Raw genomic sequence first — 26,755 nt, forward strand, 5'->3', positions numbered from 1 at the left:
CGTCAGGCCGGAAAGGATTAAGGCGTTACCCCGCTGCTCCTTCTGCGACCGCGGCGACGACGGGGGCCCGGTCAGGACCGGGCGGGTCCCGCTGCGGGCCACGCAGTCGGGCGTGCCAACCGAGGACACGGGCGCGGGACGCTGCCTTTGAACCCACCCGCGGTCCCCACCTGGACCCGGATACACAGCCGGGAAGGGTCACTGAGCACTCGCTAGTTTTTTTGCAGCCCCCACTTTCCACCCCCTGCCCACCGAGTCCGGATTTTGGTTTACGTATAAGAATCCCAAAGGAATACATCAATGTAGTCTAGAAATGTCCCAGACATTCACAAAGCTATGACCACCAATCCCACTAGCTTCTAAAGAACTACATGTGCAAAATATATTACATATTTCCACAAGCGAAAAGTCCTTTCTAAAGCCTGGATATTGGTGGATATTGACCACGCCCAAGTACGGAGAGCACAAATTAGCGGGAAACTGTGAGCGACGGTAGAGAGGGCACCCAAGCAAAGCCCTTTGGGGTGGGGGAGGGTGGGTGTAGCCTGAGTTTGTCGGTACCGCACTATAGGAAACTACCGCTATAGGAAACGGCGGCGTTTGAATTTCAGGCTCCGGCGAAAAAGCCTTCAGCCGCATCGAGCATCGTTGGGAGGGAATTCCTGCGGGCCCCGGCCTTTTACGGCTCCATGCATATTTAACACACCTGCGGGAGGGCGCACTCCCACGACTCCACCACACAGCCCGACAGCGGGGTTCCGCCGCAGAGCCGCTAACCGCGCAAGCCGCTAACCGCGCTCCTAAAATATGCCGCCGCGCCGCTCGTGTGCATCAACGCATGGCCTGGGACGACGGGAGAACAGGGGGAAGCGGAGGAAGAAGGAAGAAAACAGAGACGCGTCGTTATTTGTCCCCGATTGTAATTTCAGGTCCGAAATATCCGGGAGTTATTAAGCCCGACATTGGACAATTCAAACACTAAGCGCTGTGCTTACCCAAAGGTCAGGTGAACATAAGAATGTATTTGCAATTTAGATTGCGTTAAATAGCTGCCAGCTCCAGAGATCCATATTTTTATTTAATTAGGAAGAGCGATGACTTTAAAACCAAATCTTGAGCTTGCCTTGCAGATGCTTATTTGGTGATGAGACCGGGAACGTGGAATGAGCTCCCTTCTTATGTTCTTTCTTTAAACAAAAGTGACACAATGCAAAACTAGGAATGTCATATCATATGCAAGCAGTCTTCATATCCTCTTAAATCCCAGTGCTTCCACTGTTAATTTCACAATTTTTATACGTATATAATTTAAGATTTATGGAACTGTACAAGCACTAATCCCTGTTAGGCAATTATGATATCCGCAGCAAGGAATGATTTCTGCTTTTAATTATTACACTTTGAGCCATTTACAATAAGTATTTTCAGCATCTTTACAGCATCTTTCAAAACATAACATGCTGTAATTTTTCCCATTAGGGCCTCACTCTTCAAACTTTGCCCTATTGTAATCACTAGTGTGTGTATCCTACTTTGTAACTAACCTTATAATACATGCAGTTATTTACGCTGGTGAGCAGTATACTGGCAAAAAAATCAATTCATCTCCCATAAGTCTTCCTAATTAGCATTAATGAATACTTTTAACCAATAAAACATGAGTCAGCCCAAGACATGACGGTTACGAAAAATGTGCTACATATCGGGGGGGGGGGGGGGGGGGGGGGGGCGGGGAGCAATCTGCAGATGCACAGACATACTGTAGGAGTAAAATCCAAAGTTTGAAGAGCTGTCAATAACAGTGGTCTGGTGGTAAGAGACATGTTTGAGTTTGCTCCATGTTCGCGCTGTGAAAATTCAGCCATGATGCAACGTCTCTATCATTCTGCGTCCAAAGCAGGAGGAATAGCTCTGCCTACGTGTTCAACTCTGAGCCTCCCACCAGCTCACAGAGAAATCAGTTTGGCAGATATCACATTATATGCCATTGCATCTCTGTTTTTTTACATTTGTTCCCAGGGCAAATGACATCACCTGCACTCTGAAGCATCCAAATTTTCTCACTGCGTTGAATCCTGAAGACCGAATCTGTGCTGACACCGAAGCGTAATCCTGGCCCAAAGTCAAGTTTGCAATCCCTTAGTCATAATTTCAGCTGTGCGCTAACCACTCCGCTCTCCAGTGGAATAACTGCTCTCCCGTGCGGGGCGTGATAAGGACCGTGTGGATAGCGTCCGGTCCGCACGCGCTCTCTGAGTTTGATCTGCGGACATTAGCGGACGTCGGGGGCCTTCGCCGTTGACGGCCCCCGAGGTGACGCCAACCCGTGCCCTTCCGCACCTGCCTTCCTCCATCAAAACCCAGCGGGAAACCCGACTGTTGTCATGGGAACGGGGGAAAAGGAGACGTTTTTGGCTCAGAGGGCCCAAACAGGGATCCGCAGACACCCGTGACACCCTCCCGACACCTTCGGGCTCACTGAACGCGGCATGCCGTCTTTCATCACGCGGGTTCTCTGTCAATCTCCGGAGCATGACCGGCAGAAGCCTTCAGCCCCCCCCCCCACCCCCGCCTTCACCGACACATCACGGGCGTCCTTAAACGCGCCTTAAAATTCAGCTGTGCTCGTAGACTGCAGTCACAGAGGTGTTTCGCATGCACTCCAACAGCGGTATGAGACATTGGCAAGGTTTAACAAAGTGATTATACTGCCACGAAAAGACAAAGATCTAGATACATTCATATAGCCTGGGATTTTAAAATGATATTATTCTAAGAATGAAGAAATGGCACAGCCCTTTAGAAGATTGATTACTGGATCGCAGCTGTAAAGCTGTTGCCTATTGCATAATGTGTCTATCCAAAATTGTACCCGTAAACAACGTTCAGGCACTTAAAAGGATAACACACTGAATGCGGGCAATAGAACTCGCTGTGGTTAAGTGCATCAGCTCCAAAACCAATAAGTACTTTAGATGGGGAGTAAAATAACGCCCTGTGTCAAGTTTCCGACTCGTGATTTAATGAGTCGAGGTTTTAATTTGCTAGAAGAGGTGCCACGAAAACAGTGGAGGGGGCCGGGGGCAAGCAGGCTCAGCGCTGCGACCACAAATTGATCATGAAAAGAACAAGACCCAACTTCCTTTTCGGGACCTGCTGCCGAATGAAGAGGTGACATGACCCGAAACCAGCTGATGAGGCCCAGAATCATTTACAACTGACCCACTGTACAGCTTCCCCAATGACCCTGAGAAGATACGATGGGGATACATTAGCGCACACACACACACACACTTACGCACGCGCATGCACGTGCACACACACACGCACAGAGCCTTGTCTTAAGTTCTTTGCACATCACTGATCTCAGATGTCAAAGAGTTGGTATTAGCAATACTACGTATACATGCATGCATGTTTATTTTATTTCTCATTGCTTTATTGAATATATTCAGTTCTTGTCATTCTCAAATGCCACAGAAATGTATCACTCACCTTTTTTTACAGGGTATCCATTTGTAAAGCTGAATGTGAGTCTGCTCAGCTCAGGCTACCTAGCCTCAGGGTGAACCTCTGTCCCTCCAGGGTCTTAAACCTCCAGATCCAGTCTTACGCATGGCTTTTTGAGTACACGCCAACCCAGAAAATATCCTATTACAGAATACACTCAGCAAAAAAAATCACGGTGCGGTGCGGCGTCCATTCCCATCATTTCAATTTCTCGCAGCTGTCAGGATGGTCGATGCAGTTCTGTGTGTCACTTGTGTTGTGACTCACTCAACAGATAGTGAGGTGGCAAAAAGAATGCTGCCAAGAAAACATGATATTCATCTGTGTTATGGTTATGTTATGGTTACTGCAACAAAGCTAAGCAGAGACTTTCTAGAGTTGTCTGTGGTACCCAAACAGTAACTGTCTCTCTTTGGGGAGAACCCTTGTAAAGCTGTTTATATTGCCCTCAGATCGACGTTCCCATCAAAAGTAGGCCTTTTCTTTTACCAGACACGTTATTTTCGTCTGTTCGTGCAATCTGAAAGGTAGTTTTGCAATGCGTATAGGATACGTTATTGTTTTGCTTCCTCTGTCACGTAACCGGCTTGCACGGCCTGGTTTCAGTACCATGGACAGCGCATAAACTTCACATTTGCTACCTGACCGAGGTTGCGTGGAACAGAAACACAGTGAAACGTGTTTCATCAAGCCGGAAACACAACGGCGCATCGGTACATCTGCGTCCCTTTTTGTGAATATGCAGCGATGTATAAAAAAGGTTTTAAAAAAAGCAGTAATATGCATTGGATTTTCGTATCTGTTTATGGTTCGTTAAGATTCAAACTCGAAACTGGGGGTCGGGTATATGTGTGTAATTACACTTCACTGTTAATCCCAAAAGATGCACTGCAGGATATAAAAAGTAGGTCACGCACACCGGTTGTCATTCGCTCGGTCAACCTTTCAGTCCATACTTTCACTCCAACAGCATGGGAACCTGTAACGGTCCCATTTCCACATCCACTGTCACGTCGATTGCTGTCGAAAGATAGTCGACTGCGGCACCATCAGCAAGAATCAAAAATAAGCTAAACGTAAGCAATTTAACGATGGAAAAGAAGAAACAAAAAAGGCTCTCGTTAGAAAATCGTTGATGCACTATGAAGGATCTCTACATCGAACATCACAACCGAGGCCAATACCAAACACCCACAGGAGTTGTTGTTACACAGCATTGGTTGTAAGAAAGAGGCCGCCAAGTGCGTACGCTACAGCGTCGTAAACCTGACTTTTCAGTGGGGTGAATGTCCCAATGTCTCTTTTTCAACTTATCATTGGAATCAACCCACCCCACCCCCCACCCCCACCCCAACAAGACTCCTTCCTCGACCCCTTCTAGGTAAAGCACAGAACTGGAAACGAACGTGGAAGCATCTGTTGAATGCTAAATCATTGGTACAGTATAGCCATATGACAATATACTATATAAACAATATATGAGTTACTGCAAAACGCATTTTATTTTGGGAAAAATACACATTCCTCCAATTCCTCCATTTTTCTATTTCGTATAAAATGTAGTCGGTAACAGAAGGAAACTAAGAATGCGATTTCCACGGAGTGTAGGCATGTTACATGACAACCACCCCCCCACCCCCCCCACCCCCCCCCCAACACACACACACACACACACCACCACCACCACCACTCCAATTTACTTACTAAAGCCAGAGCAGGGTGTGCACATAACACCACACGCACACACACACACACACAGGCAACAATAGATAGCATGCAAGCAATTTGGCTAACATAAACTACATTTCATGTTTTTTGTTTTTGTTTATCGCAAGGCATCTACCTGTGATTAGCCTAATCAGTTACCATGACGACTGACAGATCCAACTCTTAGTATCTATTCACCGAAAAAAAAGAGAGGAGGGAAACATGAACCATTTTGTCCTACCTTACACTCTTCCATGCATGTCCTCACCGAATATACATCCGTTTCATATTTCTGAATCATAACCTCAAACTCTTCATATTTCTCCTGAGCGTGCTGGTCATAGCGTTGGTACGCCTGGACGCACTGACTGCAGCCTACTAGATTGCCATCCATAATCATGTCAAGGCTACAGTTCAAATTGTCCGGACTCGACAACCCGTAAAACAAATCCAAAAGAGAATAGGAATTACAAAAAGAAAGATAAAAATCGCTTAAATTCAAATCCACCGACTGCGTCCCCTGCGTTTCGGAAAGGCCCCTGCACACAGGTTCGGCATCGTCAAAAGTATAGCAGTTTTTAGATAAACTATCGGGATGACAAGTTTCTAGGCGCCACAAACGTTTGGTAGAATTCCCTATAAAAATAGCATTTCCCTTTTTCGTGAGGTTGCTGTGTGGTGAATGAAGGTTGGGTGAAAGTATGTGGTTGACGGTTTGGTAATCGCCCATGTCCGTGAATGCTAACTTGTCCGGGCGCTTCTCTCGAGTCCGTGTCAGTTTAGCCTCGGCGCATAACCACAAGTGATCAGATAGCAGAACGGTTAAAAACAAGAGGGATGCTAAGGACAGTCGCCATTTCTGGGCCCTTTCTGGATCAGTAAATGGTTTTTCGTTCTCCCGGGGTGCAAACCAGATTTTTAAGCCGTCATCTTGCTGCCGACACATCCAAGCGCCCCTGGTCATATTTTGGGAAAGCGCAACACCGGCCGACTCCACCGTGAGGGCTCCTTTGCCACAATATTCATTGACTTAGGAATTGTCTTGTGTTATTTCCCCTTAAACGTTGGATTTCAAGTGATCCTGGCTTCTCTCCGCGGCGATCTCCTATTCCCATTCAATTAGTGAATCCAAAGAGATTAAGCCAGGCATTGTCATATCCGCGTTCTCCATGGCTCTCCGGAGAAAAAACCTAGTTCTCTGTGACAACATGCCTCTCTCTCCCTCTCTCCTGGGCTGAGCGCTCTGCCTTTCCGTAGACCAGCTATAGTAAAACAGCCACAAGCCGCCTGTTCTGGAGTCCAGCGAGAAAAAAGCAGGGTCTTATTGTTTTAGCCAGGTGATTTTCTGTTCTGTATCTGGGCAGACTGCCTTGGATCTCTTCTTTTGATATCCACAGTCATCTTGGTCCTGTCTTAAGTTGCCGCCATGTTCGTCTTGAAACACTTTTTGGTGGAGCTGGGTCATTTGCGTCATCTCCAGCGCCGAGATCTCTCCATCCTGGTGCAATTGCAGATCTGCTTACAAGCAATTGATACATATTAATACGCGCGGATAAACGAATTACCATACATTGCCAATTCTTTTCCGTGAGATATGTGTTTGTATCGAGCAGAAAGATGCCTGTTACCGGTTTGCTGGAAAGTAATTCAATACTTTTGACATTGGGTGAGACTTCGAACGCAGTTCAGATGAAAGACAGGTTAGAAGCATTTGTTCCATCCAATGTAGTATTGCCATCAAATCCATTTTTAGAAGGATAAAGTATTAAGTTTCATAAATTGTTGAGATAACATTCCTTAAGTTGGATATACAATTTCCATTTGACGCGTAGCCTACGTCCTTTTTTTCTCACTGAATTTGTGTTCATGAAATAATCCAGTTTCCATCGAAATACTTACGCCCTTCTCCTTAACGTTTTTTTTTTTTTTTTTTAACTCACATGTTCAATATTTCAGGGCTATTTCTAGCGTCCTGGGTCCACTGTGAAATAATTTACTGTTATTGTTCATAAATTAGAATTCCACAGAAGGTTGGATTCAACAGCGCTACGACGAGGAAAGGCAGAAACAAAAACCGGGATATCGCACTCGGCACTCGGCCTGCTCGAGTGCTCTTGTGCCTCTCCTCTGCCTTTTCTGTGTTTCAGTCGACAGTTTATTTGTATGCAGAGGGACGCTGTGGCTGTGACGAGCGCTGGGAATCGAGGCTCTTAAATTACACAAGCAGACAGCTCGGCTTCAGGGCTGTTAGGCTACTGTGTTGCACGTTGCCGGCAAGCGCGGAAACGTGAGATTTATGTATGTGCGGAATGTATGCGCTCCTGCAGCCCAGTGTGAGTGGAAATTGTTTTGCCAGCGTGACCTTTTTTTCTACTCGGGCTTCCCTCCAAATACGATGAACCGAATGCGCAAATCTTTTGTTGAAAACGTTATGGTAATATAATTATGTATATATTAAAGTCATCCAGGTACTGGGACAGTGAAGCATCCCTACACCATCACACTACCACCACCATGTTTGTTGTTGGTATGATGTTATTACAGTGAAATGCTGCATTTGCTTTATGCCAGACATAATGGGACCTGTGTCATCCAAAAGGTTCCGCTTTTGACTCATCTGTCCATAGAACATTATCCCAAAAGACAGGGGATCTTCTCAGGTTTGAGATCAGATTTCAATCTTACTCTGATGGTAAGGTTCAGTATGAGTGAGGTTTAGATTCAACAGGGCTGGCTGCAATCAAGCATGACTGTGTTCAATCAGCTGAATCAAATAATCAATAAAATTTGGGTAATTGGTTAATTGAGTAACTAAGGGGGCATTTTTATTTTCATGGGTGATTGAGGTGGTTGATAACTTGTTTTCATTAAATAAATTAAATTACTCAGTTTCCCTTTGTCTAATATAATTTGTCCAACGATCTGAAACCATTCAGTATGACAGAAATATGCAATAATGGAGGAAATCAGGAAGGGAGCAAATACTTTTTCAGTATATACTGTTTATACAAGCTCAGCGCAGGTTGCAGGGTCTCAATGGGCAGACAGTGGGTAGATGTAACCCACGCCACCGTGCAAAATGGTCCTCTGTTCAAAAGTCCATCCTCCAATCTCTCCTAAATGTTCCAAAGTAGGATCTGGGGTGGTCACTGACTATCCTTACAACCTGCACTCTTATCCAAAATAATTTTCTGCGACTTAACATAGGTTACAGTCTGTGTTTTAATAAGTACATTTTAGAAAAACGTAATAAGCACAGGGTTCATAGCACTATCAGGATCATCAGACAGCAGGCAGAACATTGCAGACAGCACACAATGGCCTGCGGGCTAACGGAAACAAATGCACATATAATCCTGCGTATTTTTAATAATGCTGCTTTAAAAGTGATGGCCCCGGCATCCCTCAAGTCTGGTTGCCAGGTGATGTCCAGCGGCGTCTGTCTCCTGATGAGGCTTGTCAGGCAATGGCATGCATCACTTTCGATCAGGATATATGATATATGATATATATCTCGCAGCGGGACAGTGACATCATTATTTCCGCCTGTTGGGGAGACAGAAACCAACACAGCAGTAACAAAACAGAAAGCACAAGAAACAGTGGGATGTAACAATAAGGCATAAACACAAATCTACATAAGTTATGTAAGGCAGTTAGCTTTCATTGGTTTGTGCTTCCAACAGCTACTGGAAATGCCCTTGGAAGTATCTGTACTAGGCTTTGATGAAACTAGTTTCCCCAGCCCCAGCAATCAAAACTAACATGGCAACGTGATCAGGGATAATGTGTCACTCCAGAAGGTCAAATGTGAGTTGAATACCTTTGAATCTGTAATTGCTCTCGCTCTATTATTATTATTATTATTATTATTATTATTATTATTATTATTATTATTAGGAGTAGTAGTAGTAGTAGTAGTAGTAGTAGTATTATTACATGTAAATCTAAACGCGAGGAAATAATCAAAGTCTGTCAATAACCTTGAACCTCCATGGCCAGACCACCTTTTTTTTCACAGGCACAGCAGCAGTTAGGTGGAATGCCAGGAGTCTCTCTCAATAGGCTGAATATTTTTCCTGGTTTGTTGTATATTGGGTCAGGGGTGGAAAAATCACTTGCATTGAATAATTGTCAGTGTGTTGCCTCTTGCTTTGCTCTCTTCCGATTGCACAAAATGATTTGAATGTCAACCTGTTGTCTTTCACCACAGGGAGGACTCTGTCTCGCCTTTGGTCACATTGAATTGCTGGAAAAATGAAGCAGCTGTTGCAGCAGGCTGCAAGCAGTATTGACGGGGCCAAAATGACTATTTGTGGTTATCACTGTAAAAATTATATTTTTACTAAGACATTCTAAGTGCATTGTGTTTCGCTATTGGTTTTATGTAAACATGACTACAGAAGTGAAACTAGTACCCATTTTTACTTTTCAGTGAAACACGGATATTATCAATGCAAGCATGTCATGATATAATTTAACCTCTTAGCGCACAGCCCCTAGTGGTGGTCACGCCCGCGTGCCTAAATTACTAAACTCAAACATTCGGTGCTACTGCAACCAAAGTGTGAGATGAAAACAGAAACGCGTTGTTTCCGTTTCATTAGTAGACGATACATGACAACTATGCCGAAAACGGAGTTTCGCAGCCCCACCATTGTCGCTCCCGTCGTTCATTTAACACACACCCCCTCCCTGCAGTCTCATCTAAAAAACACCCCCCACCCTTGACATAATGGACAATATTGTCTATCTTGGCATTCATAAAAATATTCTTTCACCACTAAAAAATCGTATTCCGTCATAGCAACAAGATAAACCCGACAATAGCCCTAAGATATGCCTATACAGCAGTGAAAACGCTGCTCACTGAATAACGAAATAAACGAGAAAAAGTTTTTAAAAATGATACCATGTCATTCTACAGTCAATATCTGGGACTAAATATTGAATAAATATAAAACCTTACTGTTGGTTTTACGTGTAGAGATGTCCCTTTTGAGACTGCGTGGTCATATATTGTCTTGGACAATCCGTTTGGGAAATATAGGCGCATCTGTGACGCCTGGGTATCTTCCAAAATAGCTGTGCGTAACACCACACCTGTTGTTTACGGCGTCGTCGCCCTTTTTAGTACAGTCTGACTAGATTTAGAATTCATTTATTCGGTAGGCGAGAGTATAAGCTTTCTAACGATGTATAACATGTCTAATTCTGCTTTCGGAATAGCGTTTTATAGGTCAGCGTAACAGAAAATATTCTTAGCATAGCATTCACTTACGCAATCACACTCTGTTAGCAGACAAATACGATGCACCTAACGAAACATGTTCAAGGATATTTCGTAATTTCTTGGAAAATACTATTATTATTGAGGACTTCTGAACATAGCTAAGCCATATGTTTGCTGATAGACCTAGCTGACATCGTTTTCTGGAGCAAAACAGAAGCGAATAGAACAATATAATTGATACTGTCTCTCTGTCTCTATCTACTGAACATAGAGGAGATTTCACCATTGCTATGTAAGTATTATCGTTCAAAATATTTCGGTTATATACGTTCTTTTTGAAATTGAGTATTTTTAAATAGGTTAGTGGTGTTATATAATGTAAATATTTCACACTGTAATGTAAGCGTTAGACGGAAGTGTAATAGTTTTTGTGAAGCATGAAACAGTGATGACGTCAGAGCTGGAACATTGCCAAAACGTGGTGGACGGGTGAAAATTGTTTTCATGTTGTCTCATCCCCATACAATAAAACATACGAGAGTATAGAAATACACACGAGTTAATTATTACACATTTAGGTACTGTACCGCATTGTGTGACAATGTTTTTGCATTATTTTTTTAATCTGATAGCAATGTTTCATCTTAAACCCTCATAAGGGGCTCATTTATATGCTTTATAATGGACAAAAAACATTTTATTCAATTTTGGAGAGATTTTGGATATGTTTCTGGACACCTAGCTATTTTAGACCACTGTACTGACTGAAAGCTTGTAATTCCCATTTGAAAATTATGCAACAGTGATTTTCTTGAGTCAAAACAGTTGATTTGTAGTGAAATACATGGATATGTTATGATTTACAGCAATGCATAATTTAGACATTTTGGATAGATTTGGAGATGCTGGGTACACTGCTTAGTTTTTGCTTCATACATCTATAGTAGTTCTACATATCCACCCTTAGATTTTATGAACTTGTGGTCAAGAAGTTTTTGACCTAGCACATGTGTAGTTTAACCTCCTACATATATTCAATCTCGCAGTATTTCATTGCGAACTTAAAAAGTGCAAATTTATTTTGGATTTTTTGTCAAAACAATTGCATTTGTGGCACTTTATTTCTTCCAAAATTATGAATATAAACTAATCTGTGTTAGTATTGTAAATTGTACAAATGTCTTGCTTCATTTAAGCCATTTTTCAAGTCTCTGTGGTGTTCACGTCTGGAGTTATAAAGCTTTAAATAGGGTACCCCCTAAATGGGCAAGGATTGGCAAAATTTGGCTTGTGCCTTAAGAGGTTAATATACAAGGTTTTTACTTTAGGTCCTTCCATTTTTTTTATTTGCCTGTGTCAGTGACAAAGCTACTCTGTGGCCAAAAGGTAAATTTAATCAGATTCCGCATATCACGGGAGCTTGTAATTAAATGCATTGTAATTCCAGAGGTTCCCTGGAATCCCAGAAGGCTTTCGCTAAATGAATAAATAGGAATAAACAGACAATTGCAGAGATGAATGGGGGCAGGATAAAAAACAGGATGTGACCGACAACAAGCCATTCTTTCTTATCTTCACTGTGATACCATTAATACAGGATCACTGGACCTGCGTGGCCCACCCTTGCAGCAGAAGGTTGCTGCAATATGATCAATATTTATTTGCTTGCTGAGCAGGATTGGAAATATGAGCAACAGTGATGGGGTGAGAGATTGGGCCTTGGGTGGATGGGTAATCCATTCAGGGCATAAAACCATCCTTCCAAAGTTATTTTTCTCTTCTAAACCTGGTTCTTTGACTGACAGACCATGGATCCAGTCCATTCCAAATAACATTATTATCAAGAGGCAGCGTCATGTCAGAGTCAATGTTTACATTCCAGTTTTCCTCAAAGTGGAGTTAGAGATATTCTTGTTGGAGATAGAGGTTTCAGCGTGGTAAAACAGTCCTCAGTATTATGCATAAATTCACTAAGAAAGTCCAGAAGATACAGTGTGATGTCATTCCCATTGAGTTAGAGCCATAGGTTAGTGTCATGATGGACGACTTGGATCATTTCTGTTTCGCCCAATCATCATTGATCAACAGTGCTATACAGGATACGATATCCGAAACAAACTTTAGCAATTCATTCTTCTGCAGAAAAACAGTATCTCAGAGTAATCTGGGTAACCTTAGCTCCAACTGTTTACTCTAATTACATCCCAGTTTTTTACAAGAGAAACGTACATGTTTGTAGACTAAAGGATATTGTTGGATATTGTAGTGTTGCGGCTCAGCGGTCAGTTGCATGGGTGTGAACTTCGTGCAGTTTAAGGTGTGAACTTTGTGATCCGTGTCTCTCCCATGCAGTGGAGTTTCACACCCTCCATCAGCCTTTTCTCTCTCCTCGTCATCAGCTGTCAAGAGACACAAACCAACAGAGTCGCTGCAGGGTGTATGAACGGTCACCCGCAGCACGTGCCGACAACTATAACCCACCCCCAGGTAGCCCTCAGCCACCCCCCATCAGCCCCCATACCCCAGCCCCCCAGCATGACCCCCAAATTGCACTCCTCCCTCCAAAAACCGACCTGTCCCGGCGCCTTGCCCTAGGGCTGCCATATGGTGCAGGTCAGCACGTTTGTCACCTGGCCCCCAGTGTCCACCCTTACCCATGCCACATGGACACAGCATGGGCCGGCTTGATTCCTGACACCTGAGAGGTGGCTAATCAACAACATATGTGCTCTTGCGCGCCAAAAAGAGTCTTTTTAATTAGCGGCCTGGTGTTCCTCTGCCCATCTGCAGGCCAGTGCTCACTCTCCAGCATTTTCTTACGCCCTATCAACAGGCTGACGGAATTTGGTGCCATGGCAGTCGCTGTTCTTTGCAACAGGATTCAATTATTATCTGTGATTAAAACAGGCCACCTGTAAATGAGACAACATGTGTTTTAACCTCAATCTAGGAACACCGTGATCTATTTGATATCTGTACAACAGCAGTGCTTGGCAGCTCTTTGCCCAATGATTTAGTTATAAACTGAACACATATAAACTACTAGGTAATTTCTCTGCATTAACTCAGCATGGGTTAATACTGAAATATAGCCTGCCCCCCTAAACAGCAAATCATGTGGCTGCAACTCAAAATATAAAGCATGCAGGCATGGTGAAGAGGTTTTCAGTAGTTGTTGTTTGACCAAACACCAGGATGATCAAGACGTGATCTAAGTGACTTTCTCTGAGGTATGGTTGTTGGAGCCAGACATGGCGGTTCCAGCATCTCATAAACAGCTGCACTCCTGGGATTTTTATACTCAGCGGTCTCTAGAGTTCACAGAGAGTTTGATGAACAAAAACATCCAGTGAGTGGCAGTTTTGTCAATGAAAACACTTTGTTAATACGAGGTCAGAGGAAAATGGGCAGTCTAAAGGGCTACACATGCTCAAATAACTACTGTTTACAACAGTGGTGTGCAGAAAGGTATCTCTCAACGCACAACGCATCAAATCTTAAAGTGTATGGGCTACAGCTGCAGAAGACCACACCAGGTTCTACTCCAGTCAGCTAAGAACAGGAAGATAAGGCTACAGTGGACACATGATCGCTAAACCCGGATGCTTCAAGATTGTAAAAACACACCTGGCCTGACGAATCTCGATTTCTGCTGCAACATGCAGATGGCAGGCCCAGAATGTGATGTAAACAGCATGAATCCACGGATCCATCCTGCCTTGTGTCAATGGTGCAGGCTGCTGGTGCTGTCAGTATACACAATGGAGTGGGGCACTATACACAATTGAATGGAGCACTATTGGCCATGAATCTGAATCTTAGAATCCAGCAAAGTGATGTTTAAATCAAAGCAAAGTATGGAACCTGTACTGGTCTGGAAGGAATCCCAAATGTATAAAGATGGGACCCATATTTTAAGCTATTAAATAATAGATGTTAATCTCTTTTCTTGCTCTAAAATGATTTAAGGTCATCATTAAAGTAGCAGACTGAATCTTCACCAGCTCTCCCTTTTAAATCCTATTTAAATCCTAGGAAATTGAATCCTTTCTACACCATAACTCCAAGACATCACTTCACTTTCTTTTCATTTTTTTTTTTTTTTGCTGGACAGGTAGACTCAAGCAAGGGTTGCCTTCTTTGGGAAAACTTGTTTTTGTGCGCATTACCCAATTTGTACAGCAATTCAGTGTTAATGCCTTATAATGCCAGGGTCATTACCTGAATTTCAGTGTTTCACTGGGAGCTGAACCTGCATCCTCCCTTGTAACTGTCAGTCAACTGAGGAGGTCCACAAGCTTCAGCTACAGTGCTGCACCTTACAGCTTATGCGGCATTTAGTCTGCCAGCAGTAACCTTGGGTCCGACTCACACCACGCTGTTTGTCACCTTCTCCCTCTGATTGGTGCCCTGCTCCTGCAGGCTGATTTCTCTCTGTTGCACAAACACAGAGAGTGACAACCAGATCAGCAGTTCTACGCCCACGGCCTAGCCCCGGAGGCAGCATGCCACGAACTGGCTCTGTGATCTGCGGCTAACGAAGCAGAGCACAGAAAGAGCATGGGGATATGCTGTATGCTGCGCCTGACATGCACACACACACACGCAGGCATCTACACACACACACCCGCACACACACGCCATCTAACCATTCCTATGTCTGATTAGCTACATAAACCCTAGAATTCTCTTTCCACTTTGTGCTTACAGAGTAGCTCTATCGGAGTCTGTTTGTCACTGTTATATATATTAATGTATCGACACTGTTACATCCGTAAGGTTCTCGCCATGCTGTTTCTCCATGTTTCTCCATTGGCTTAGCATGATCTGTCCTTCGCAGTATTATGATCAATGAGTGTTTAACACGTTAACCTGCAATAGGCTACTTGTTCAGCATCTGTGTGTTAGTAATCTAATTTCTGACTTCAGACCGTATTTTTTTGTAGCTTAAAGCTGGACATGTGATTAGAGAGGTGAAATGAACTGGGAAATAGTAAAAGTGGAAATTAAGAATTTTATTGCGGGGGTTTCCACAGCCTCCTCCTCCTGCTCCTTCTGCTCCTCCACAATTGAGTCTGAGCAGCATCGATGGGAGGCTGATGGTTTGGCCTAGATATCCAGACTCCAATCAGGGGATTCCTCTTCCAGTAGACAGCATCAAACAGGGGGCCCCCTGACAAGGCTGACAGCCTTTTGTCAGTCTGGGAAAAGCGCGGAATAATAATGAAAGCAGCTGGAAAGCTGAGCGATGGGAGATCGGGAGGGTGGGGGCATTTGGGGGCTTGAACGGCACCCTGTGTTGGATGCTGTGCTGCCTCTGACCAAAATGTATTCAAGGAATACAAAACAACAAGCGTTGCAATGTATTCATTTAGCAGACTTTTAAAATTCCACCCCCGCACCCTTTTCTCCCTGATTTGGAATGGCCAAATGTGTTCAGAAATGCACATTGCTGCAACCTGGACTGCAGATATACGAGAGTACAGACAAGCCTGTGCCCTCCTCCATAGCATCTGATGTCAGCCGCCACTTTTTATCACTCTGCAGCTCACACACATTTCCACAGACATGAGTTGGAGGAAGACACTACGTGTACAGATTAACAGGAGGGCGGGGAGCCAAAGTGAAGTCTGAGGAGGGGGGTCTTCAGGTTGTATGAGAAGATGCTAAGGTTTCACCAGTGGAAGTTTATTCCAACATGAGAGGGAAGAGCAATCACACAGATAAATCACGGTCACCCCGAGGTTGTGGAACCGAGCAATTTGAGCTGTTTGTATGGTCTGAGGATTTACAAGAGCATCACCTTGTTAACCCCTTTTGTGTTACCCTCCTGAATCCCAAATCATAAAAGCTAAGAGGAGAGCAGAGGACAAAAGTCCTTTCACTCAATCGGAAGAATTCAATTCCACAATGAATATAAAAGCAAGGGTTACAGAACTAATGAATGGTACTCCATTGGATTTCAATTCCCATTTTACTCTGTCCACAGTTAACTCTCGGACATATTCTGTGATTTGAATCTCAGCCAGACAAATGAATGGGGGCCTGTCTGGACTAGGATGGGTTTTAATGTAAACAGCATAAGGCAGAAGCTCCAGGAGGCACATGCCTGCATCTTCCCGGCCACCCTGCTCAGTCTCTTCCCCAGCAGAAAGCTCTGGATCCCTGCCCAGATCTCTCACCCATGGCCTTGGCTCCCACGGAGAAGCACCTGCTGGTTTCGGAGACATTAACTTTCCACATGATCTGGGGGGAAAACATCAGCGCATTCTGAAGTGGAAACTCTGTAGTGCAAAAGAAAGAGCCACAATTTTTGTGAAACCCATACATATTATTTGTGGTCTAATTAAATGAATGCTAAAAGACCGACTCAAGCAATTAATTTAAGCAAATTAATGAAACAGTCTCAAAAGACTGAAAAATACCACATTAAATATTGAATAGCTGGGGCATTGTAAGAAGGTACAGTGCCGTTGAAACAGGAAAGCCTTGCTCTAATTAAAATACCAACATGACTGTTAAATACATTCCAGCTCAGCAAGAATTTTACTAAATAACTCTCTCTTACTGATCGCTAAGTCTCTGGAATCCATTTCTCAGAATGTAAGGAATAAATTAATGTGGTTCAGAATGGGGAGGCGTTGATGTTCCAAACAGATATCTAATAATTTATGCGGGTTCCCGACTGGCTCAGTTGGCAAAGGTGCTTAGAGTTGACAGCCTTAATTGCATGTTCAAGCCTTCGCTAACTATGGCTGGGAGACGCAACTGGCCTTGTTACAACAAGGTAGCATTGGTAGGTTTCCATAGTACTTACCAACAATGAAACTCACAGATGACCTGATACACCTAATGAGAGATTAGTTACACCTCTCCATCAGTCTGTATTAGCCATAGACATGCATATTCAACTAGACAGGAAAAACGCCTTCAGCTAACTTAAGCTTGTGAAGTCCCTGAAATAGGCCTGTACTGCGCGTGTTGAGGGGAAAACATAGGCGCTCCCATTAAAGTAAATGGGGAATTTCAAACTTTTGAATGCAAAATAAAACATCCCTGTTGGTATTTTGAAACTCAATTAGCAATTGTTATGTTTAATCTGAAAAGCAGATTGCAAAAATGTGTATTATGTAATAAATAAATATGCAAATTTTAATAAATATTTTGCAAAGACTTCTGGACCAAAACAACCATTGTTTCAGAACCTGCTACACATAATGAAATTTATGATCACAGAAAAATTGACTGATTAGGCTTTTTTTTTTTGGTTGTTAAATGACCATGGTTTTCTACATTGAATTCAATAGACAGCAAGCGCTTTTGCCCTCAAGCATGCACAGTATAGGCTGCTTCCTGTTACTTCCTAGGGTTCACCACCTGGGTCCTCCTACCCTCTCCAGTTCCTATGTACACTATGGTATTAGCTGAGGTATTGTGTGGTGTGTAGTATTTTTTTTAAATCACCAATTTGTGGGAAAGCACATGAATGAAGTGCAGAAATAGACAGCAGAAGTACTCCAGGCATGCATGTGTGGATGGTAATTCATAAGGCATAGCTGGAATTTACATATTTTGGAAAAGGTTGAATGTAGACACTGGCTTGCAAGAATGCATATATCTCTAATAATTATTTTAAAGTTTGAGAATGGACTTTAGTTATAGTTAAAACAACAGAAGATGTGTTTGAATATAGTTTAAGCGTAGGAATTAAAATATAATTAATACAACAAAGAATGTGCCCAAAATTTCCAAAGCCAGCATTAAATGCATCTCCTACATCCACATGGTGCGTTTTCCATCTTCTGTGAGAGTCACACAAGTCTTCAATGTGACCTCATCCTCCCTCTGAACAAATCTCCCCCAAGGCGCTGTCATAGATAGTTTGTAAAGTAGTTTGGAAAAAGGTTGAACATAATGACAAAGCTCCTCTTCTCACTGATCTTCACCTTAAAAGCAGATTACATTTTAACCTGTACCAAAGTGATGGAAAGAGGAAAGTGCGGAGAAAGAAAGTAACTCCTCATGATCCAAAGCACCCACCCTCATCTTGTGAAACAGTGTTATGGCTTGTGGATGTATGGCTGCGACTGGACTAGGCTCATTTGTCTTCATTGATGATGTGACTGCCGACTGCGGGATGAATTCTGAAATGTACAGAAACATCTTATCTGCTCAGATCCATTCAGATGCCTCAAAACTCATTGGATGGCACTTTACTGTGTAGCACAACAAAGACCCCAAACATAAAGAAAAGAAAGAAATGTTCTTGACTGGACAAGTCAATCACCTGGCCTGAATGCAATTGCACATATGAACATTGAACATCGTTGAAGACAGGACTGAAGGCAAAAAGCCCCAGAAACAAACAGGTCCTGATGATGGCTCTAGTACAGACTTGGCAGAGCATCACCAGGGAACATACCCAATGTCTGATGATGTCTATGGATCGCAGACTTCAGGCAGTCATCAAATGCAAAGATTTGCAACCAAGTATTAAATATAACTTTATTTCAGATTGTTAATTTGTCCCATTACTTTTGCCCCCTTAAAATGGAGTAACTGTGAATAAAAAAAGCTATAATTCTTAAGAAGTTCACCTGAAGTGGTTGTAAATACCATCAAAATAAAGCTGACAGTCTGCACTTTAACCTCGAACTTCAAGGCTTCTCACAAGAGGCTTCAAGGCTGCTGACAAACAAATCGGTGCAAACACCATAATCAGGCAGTTTACTGACAGACTGAAAATCACAGACATGCCACAGTATTAATACAGTTCAGCAGTAGCTTACTACAGCAAAAGACAGAAATAGAGTCTTCATCTAAACTGTTCATTCAGGTGGAACTATTAACACACTAAGCCTTGGAGCATGCAGCTTTTACCATGGAAACATACAAGAGTTAATAATTTTGTTTGTTATTCATGTTCATCATGGTATTATAATGTCACTTGACTGCCATTAGTGTTGTTGCTCTCAGTAATATAGCAGAATTAACTTCTGAAAGACAGAAATATATAAACTAAATTTATATTGATACAAATAATCCAAATCCAAATTACTTCTTTTATTTTATACATGTACAAAAAAGGATCCACTAATATATAGCCCCAAAAAAGGTTTTTATCATTGCAGATTATCATTTAAAAGATATTAAATATCAAAGTATTTGTTTTACAATTCTCAGAAGATTGTTTAAGAGCAGAACAGAGGTGCAAAAGCCATGAAATTGGGCGGATGCCTTATTGAAGGAAGAGGGGAGAGGTGTTCCATCTCTGAATGTGACATGAGAGCCGGGGCCTGACAGTGATGTGATGTACTGCGCGTCCAGCTGCTCGCTCGTAACGAATGCGCAGACTCGCCGCTACTTCCTCTGCCCCAGCGGTCAGGCCTTTTTAAAGCCCATCTTGGTGATGAATGGCAGTCCTGGTGCACGCTGGGGGATGAGACAGTGTAGGCCGGTTTGCTTCTATGCAGATGCACACACAGCCTGCACGGTTTGCGCAGCCCTTTGTGATCTCTGGGAAAATAAAACAAGCGCAGAAAAAAAAAAAGAAAAAGAAAAAAAAAAAAACAGGACATTGATTCCCCGTTAAACTGTGAGGATTAACCGAGGGTCCGTCCGTAAGTAATGCCATTTGGCCCTGAGTCAGCGCAGGGGCCCTGTGGGCCAGCCGAGCGGCCCCACATATATTCATTACTGTTAATTTAGATTTAGCCGCGCCATAGATCAGGCGGGAAAGGGCATGAAGGGACTTCCCTTTCCTCCGGCGCAACAATCCGTCTCCCGGGCGATGGTAACCAGGTGGTGTTGTGGTGCCGTTTGATCCATCGGTGTCATTAACGCGCAGCACAGCGAGCGGTGACGGCAAGGCTAGGAGCATCCGGCCCCCGGCACACTGACTTGATATTAACCAACGGGATGACTCCAGCACACGTGCGCCCACAACCACACACTGAAGCATGACGCAGACACATCCATATAAATACATGCACTGTTATGCACATGTACACACATGTGCACCCACGGACCACACATGCACTCGCATTCACAGATGAACACGTACGTATACATGTGCCAATAACCCGCATTCACAGCAATACTGTGGTGCTGCTGGTACCTTGTGTTTTTTTGTCTTATGTGAGCAATTTTGTTAACATGCGACATATGAATCCACTCAGTAGAACTGTTGGGTGGGGGGGTGGGGGGGTGGGGGGGGCGTTTCATTTGAGTCCCGAAGAGTCGCATGGTCCTTGTGAACGGATTCTGAATCTAACAGAAGTTATGTCAATAGCTTCTTGCAGCAGTGCCTCTTAACCTTCACACAGGAGCAGTGACGTGAAATTATGCATGCGTCATCTGTGAGACAGAATGTCAGCTCAGACACGCAAGTGATGCACATACATGTGTGCATGCTCACGCACACATACAAGCACGCAAATAAATACTCACATACAAATACATTTACACTTCTACACACACATTTGCATTCACAAGCACATGCATACGCACATGCATTCCCTCTCTTACATATACAGTATGCACATATAGTACACACGCACACAATCTCACACACACATACACTCTCTCTCTCTCTCTCTCTCTCTGAGTATGCACACAGAAACCCACATTATATCTGTCTTTCCCACTCAAAGCCAACCATGTCACACACACAAACACAAACAGAAAAATAGCCAAGACTGAGACCTGTAAGCAGTTCAATATGAAGATGCAGAAACACTTCTATGTATTCTTGCATTTGCCTGTGGAGTCTCCACGCAAATCACTCCCAGTGTTCATTATCTCACTGATGGATAGAATAACTCCTCCCAAGGCAACGTGTCCGCAACCGTGTGACTCTGTGTCACTGGCCGTATTTCCCGACATTGTTTTTTTATGCTTGCAATCGAGCCTGTGAGATTTATTTCACCTAACATGACACAGGAAACCAGATCGTGCCCGTCGATACAAAGTGTGCATGCCCACCTGCGTTCCATTCTGTTCCATTAAGCAAAGGGGTTATGTACATGTCCTCACAGAGAGGCACCTGCTTTTAAAGCCCCCACTAATTCATCTTCCTCCTTCTGGCAGTTGAGGCAATGGACACACCCCAGATTCATATTTTAAACTCCTCTCTTTGAATCCAGCAGATCCCTGGGAAGACCACTTTAAGCTGATTTATTGCGAGGATGCAGAGGTCAGATGAGGGGCAGCGCTGAGCTGGGTAATATAATGCCATCTCCGGCTCCCGCCAGTGACTTCTCCACTGCCTCTTTTTAATGCTCGAGTTCAAGACAGATTCTCTGACCTTTGATGAATGCGCTCCTAATAACGGCACGCTCCTTCATTCAGTTTCTCGGTTTAGAGGCGGTGAGATGACAGGGTGAACAAATGCGTGCAAGGCTGTTTTTAAATGTCCCTCTTTGCATGCAGTCACGGGTTTGTGGCTTCCATCTCGCCGTGCTTATTTTTAACAGGAAGTTCCTTCAACCATGTCTGCCTTTTTATGGCACAATAGGCTCCCCCTGATTGGGGAACCTGTTTCATACCTAAATACAAAAAAAAGTATACTAGCACATTCTGTGCACATGTGCAGTCGCAGAGCAAAATCTGAGAAACTGAGATAACTCAAGATCAGAGAAACCCAGATAAACAAAGCAATGGGTAAGTATGGTTTCCATAGTCCCCAGGGTTTACATATGCTGTCAATCAACAACTCATGAAAACCAATCAGGACCAACCAAATCAGACCAAAGCACAATCATTGTCAAATCAACAAGTCACCAATAACATATGCCAGTGCGGTCCAATTTTGGGAATCCTTGTGTCAAAACCAGATGTAAGATGTGCATCAGTTTCATAGTTTTTGAATCAGAACAATTCTGACATGGTAACCCTAGTTTTTGTATTGACTGTGTAAGGCCCACGGGAACAGACATAGGGTGGAATTTCCTCTCTGACTGTCGTAAAGCAATTCGCCAGGTGCAGAGTCTGATATTGTCGGGACAGAGTGACCCGTAAGACCTTGGCATCTGGTTTTGCTACAGTTAACAGGTGACACCTCTTTTCTATGGTCAAGCAATTCTAAAATTATCCCAACGTCCTGGAGGTTTCAGATGGCAAGTAATAAAATCACATGATGGAAATGGGGCAAATTGCTCAGGACAGTTGAGGGACAGTCACAGTGCCCTCACCTGGTGTCACTGGGTAACTTGTCTCCCAACCTTCATAAGGAGAGAAATTTACTCACGCACACTTTTTGTTGGGAAATAAATCCAGATTTGGGTCAAATACATTGATACACTACACTATGCAATCTTCATACACTGTGGAAAGACATTGAGAGTTGACAGTTGGTTCATGTAAAAGATTGTACAGTTATTTCATGTTTTTCAGAGTTTTCATGACAATCACGAGAACAAATATTCATATTTGATATGGTTTTTATGGTCTCTGTGCGAGTGATGCTCTGGTTTAGGTTTTAAAACTAGCAAACCTAGAGAAAATCTATTTTAATAAATTTGGAAGTCAACTGTATTTTTTGGACACTCCTCCTGGTAAATCCATCAGTCTGATCCTGTCTGAACCAAATTCCAATCTTCCCCCCTCCAAGTAAATTTATGGTTTTATGAGCCTTTTGTGGCGACATCCACCTGCCTGCGCTGGGTTCTTATAGGAGAGGAACAGGGCCCTCTGGGAGTCTGCAATCAGACTTCCCACACAAGACTCTTTCTGTGTGTAGACTGCTGTCAGGGGAGTCTGCAATCAGACTTCCCACACAAGACTCTTTCTGTGTGTAGACTGCTGTCAGGTATGCTCATCTTTATCTTTGATTGTTAGACTATTTTCTAAATTCTGTAACTACAAATTGATTATTTTAAGTGTATAACCTACCTGACATTAAAACTGTTAATGACTTGATTTGTGTGGTCTTGGTCAATGTTTCGTTCTTGTAACAGCCCTCTAAGTCGGTTTCCCCCAATTATGACTAGGGAACTGCCCGTTGGACTTGTTTGATCACCATGTTTTCAGTTAAGGCGGGACCGTCAGCAGAACCAAGTTGATCCTGGGATGACCAAAATTGGCCCTTTCGGAGTCCCTGAACCCTAATTAGGTTATACTCCCCATGAGGGAAATCTCACAACCGCTGTGTCGTCTGCAAACAGCTAGTTAAATTGTCGTTACGGGCGCATCCGCGGTGCGTACCGGGTGAAACTGCGTTGACCCTCGGTGTAGAACTTCAGACGAACTGAGTTCCATTCTAAATCAAGCCTAAATTCTAATTTGGAACATAACTTATTAATTAATATGGAGTCAGATTATCACGAGGGTAAAACCTATTAACTGTTACGCTTTCTTGCTGTGGTCATGGATATATTTGATGTGTTGTTCCGCGCATTTGTGAATATTCTGATGCTCCCATTGGGATATTGACAGTCCGGCGACAGATCGGATATATCTCTGATGACAGCATAGCCCCATTTGCGAACGGAGAGTAACCTGAATGCTACTGATCCGTTTCGGGCCAGTTTTAAGCGGGATATGAAGCAGCGCCTTCATATCTAACCCGTGGCAACGGAACCAGTGCATTCTTAATTATAATTGTGCCCTGTTCTTACGAACAGAGGAAAAATAACTAACATCTCGGTTTTGAATCACACCAGCCAAGGGAGAACACGCGATACCTTCCCCTCCAGCTACAAACCCTCATTGGTCTAGCTGTGAGGTGTTTACAACTGAAAGATACCATATAATCTGTCAGGTCTTTAAATTTATGATGATAAAATTGTTAGACAGATTAGCAATGCTAATTGCTATTAGACTGAAAATAGACTGATCATTCGAGGGAATCACAGTATATAAAGAACATGACTCAAACTTAGATATATAATGAGAATATAATGCATTATAAAGACATTGAATAAACAGTGCCTTGGATTTTGATGCTCAAGATTGCATTGGTTATGATGTAACTGGTTCCCTGAGTGAAGAGGCTATCTCTCCACACTGTTTCATATTCCATATGTATGGAAATGATCCCCCTGGTCAGGAGACATAGATTAGTGCTCCATAAAGCACCAGTAGCATGGTATTACTGAACATTTCATCAAGCCTCTCTCCAAGCGGCCTAGAGCTTGAGAATAAGCAGTACGTTCTTTTTTGTATTGAGACTATCTCTCAATTCTGTTACATATTCCATGTATGGGCGACTCTGTGAGACACACAGTGAGGGGACAGTGCAATTGCATCCCACAAAATACAAAAGGATATAACATACCTGGAGGCCCCTGGTGTGCTAATGTATCATTTCCCAAAGGGGGAAATCGCCTTTTGCTTGGCTGAAGCGGTGCCAGACCTCCTGGACCTCCTGGGGATGAAGCCTTCATTCCCCTGGGTCTGGGCCCCCTCTCGACAGCTGAACTGTGGTGATATTCATAGGTCCTGGCACATGTACCACTCTGCTGTCTGTTCTGACCAGAATATGGTGGCCCTGCAAGTGTGGCAGAAAATGATGGAGAGCAAGTAGAACTGCCCTCAGCTCTAAAACATTTATGTTCTGAAATGACCAGGTCCCAGTCCAACAGCAGGTCACCCCCTAGTCCTTGTGGGCTACACTCCAACCCTCTACGGACACATCTATTGATATCATCTGGGGAAGTATTACTGGACCCAGAGTGTTTCCTCTCACCACATTGCCTGGGTCCTCCCACCAGTAGAGGGCCACCCGCAGCCTCAAACTGACTGGAACCTTGGTTTCCAGGGACTTCAGGGGATATAGCCCAAGCCCCAGGAGGCACCCCTGCAGAGAGCGCTTGTGAAAGAGGGCTAAACAGACTACCAAGACCATTGCTGCCATGAGGCCCATGAGGCGGAGACACAGCTTCCAGTTGACCCTTACCTCTGGTCAGATTTGGAAAAGACAGGCCCTGAAAATCCCCTGCCTCTCTAGCGTCAAGGTCAAAGTTATGGTTCTAGAGTCCGGAACCATAGCCAGGAACTGTGGTGTCCAAGAGGATTCCAACCTGCTCTTTTTAAAGTTCATATGAAGGGCCGAAGCTTGAATGTATTCAATGAGCATGGTTACATGCTGGTGGTACTGCTGCTATGTGTGTTAGCTGTGCAGCTGTGGGACTTAAAAGCAAAGACCTACTAGCTTTTCTTTCAGTATTTGTTTCCTTGTTTTAACGCTTGCCTTTTTGTGTGCTTGATGCACTGCATACCTTTAGAGTACTTCTGTTGCTTTAACCAACCCATAAGCACAGGACTCCTGAATGTGGCAGCAATGCTACTGCATGCAATACATCCAATAGAGTACCAGCAATCAGACCCTGGTAAAACCCCAAAGTATGACTGGGAAGCTCAAGAAATATACAAGCAAACAGCTGCCCTGGGAGGCTGCCAAGAGACAGACGCCCTCGCCTTACAGCTTGGTAAGTGAACAATAAAGCTGTTGCCTGTGAGAATGTTTGTTGTTGCTTTGTCTTCCAATCTACACGGCTTGCAACCTGCCAGGTGTAGATCAAATGATCTGTGATACCACCACACCTGCACGGCTGCTTTATAGAGCACTAATCAAGGCGTGGCTGGTGCAGTTGGTGTATCCTAAAAATTATCCACATCTGGGGAGATACTTCACTGCGGGGATCATTTCGGTACATAGACCACTGCAAGTGAAGCTCATCCTGTTAAGGCTCTGTTCTAGTCTTGTGGATGGGTCCCAAGGCTCGGTATCAGATTTGGACCTTGCCAGTTCTGGCAGAGGACCAGCAACCCTACAGGGTGACGCATAATAGGCCATTGTGTTTACCCCTGAATCGTGTTGCCCCACTCTGCTTGTGCAGGCTACTTATGAAACGTTCTCCTCTCCATATTTTTGTCTAAGCTCTCCTCAAATGAACATGGAGATTACAATTATGGGTTTGAACACACACACGCACACACACACAAATTGGGAATTTCATAATTGGGAAAAAATTGTGATAGAATTGTTTTTTTTTTTTGTTTGTTTGTTTTTAAGAACATTCATTGTCCAGCACAATCTTCTGATGGACAGGGAGTTTGTGAAATACAGGAGTGCTATCATCTGTCACCGCAAGGTAGAAATGAGATCGGCAAGGTTGCAGTTTGCATGAGGAATGCTTCCTGTTCCTGTCCTTGGGGACAGAGGCGTGAAATATCACGCTTTCTGCATTTATGTCCTAATGGAATTTATTCATTGCTTTTTCTTTGCTTGTCGCTTGTAAGGTCTAAGAGCTGTGCAAAAACCATATTTGTCTTAATAAACAAAGTAATCTAAAGTAACCATAT

At 43.5% G+C, this 26,755-nt stretch overlaps 1 protein-coding gene across 1 annotated transcript in view; it reads right to left on the reverse strand.

Annotated features, from left to right (window-relative positions):
- The window catches only part of LOC118222401 (transmembrane protein FAM155A-like), a 94,736-nt gene extending 87,342 nt beyond the window's left edge, over positions 1–7,394 (reverse strand). The window contains exon 1 of the mRNA XM_035407982.1: positions 5,459–7,394. Coding sequence (XP_035263873.1) covers positions 5,459–6,181 — 723 coding nt within the window. The 5' untranslated portion in view covers positions 6,182–7,394. The remainder of the gene's footprint in view (positions 1–5,458) is intronic.
- Between the last annotated feature and the right edge of the window lie 19,361 nt (positions 7,395–26,755).

This window comes from Anguilla anguilla, chromosome 3, assembly GCF_013347855.1.
Source record: "Anguilla anguilla isolate fAngAng1 chromosome 3, fAngAng1.pri, whole genome shotgun sequence".
Lineage (NCBI taxonomy): Eukaryota > Metazoa > Chordata > Actinopteri > Anguilliformes > Anguillidae > Anguilla > Anguilla anguilla.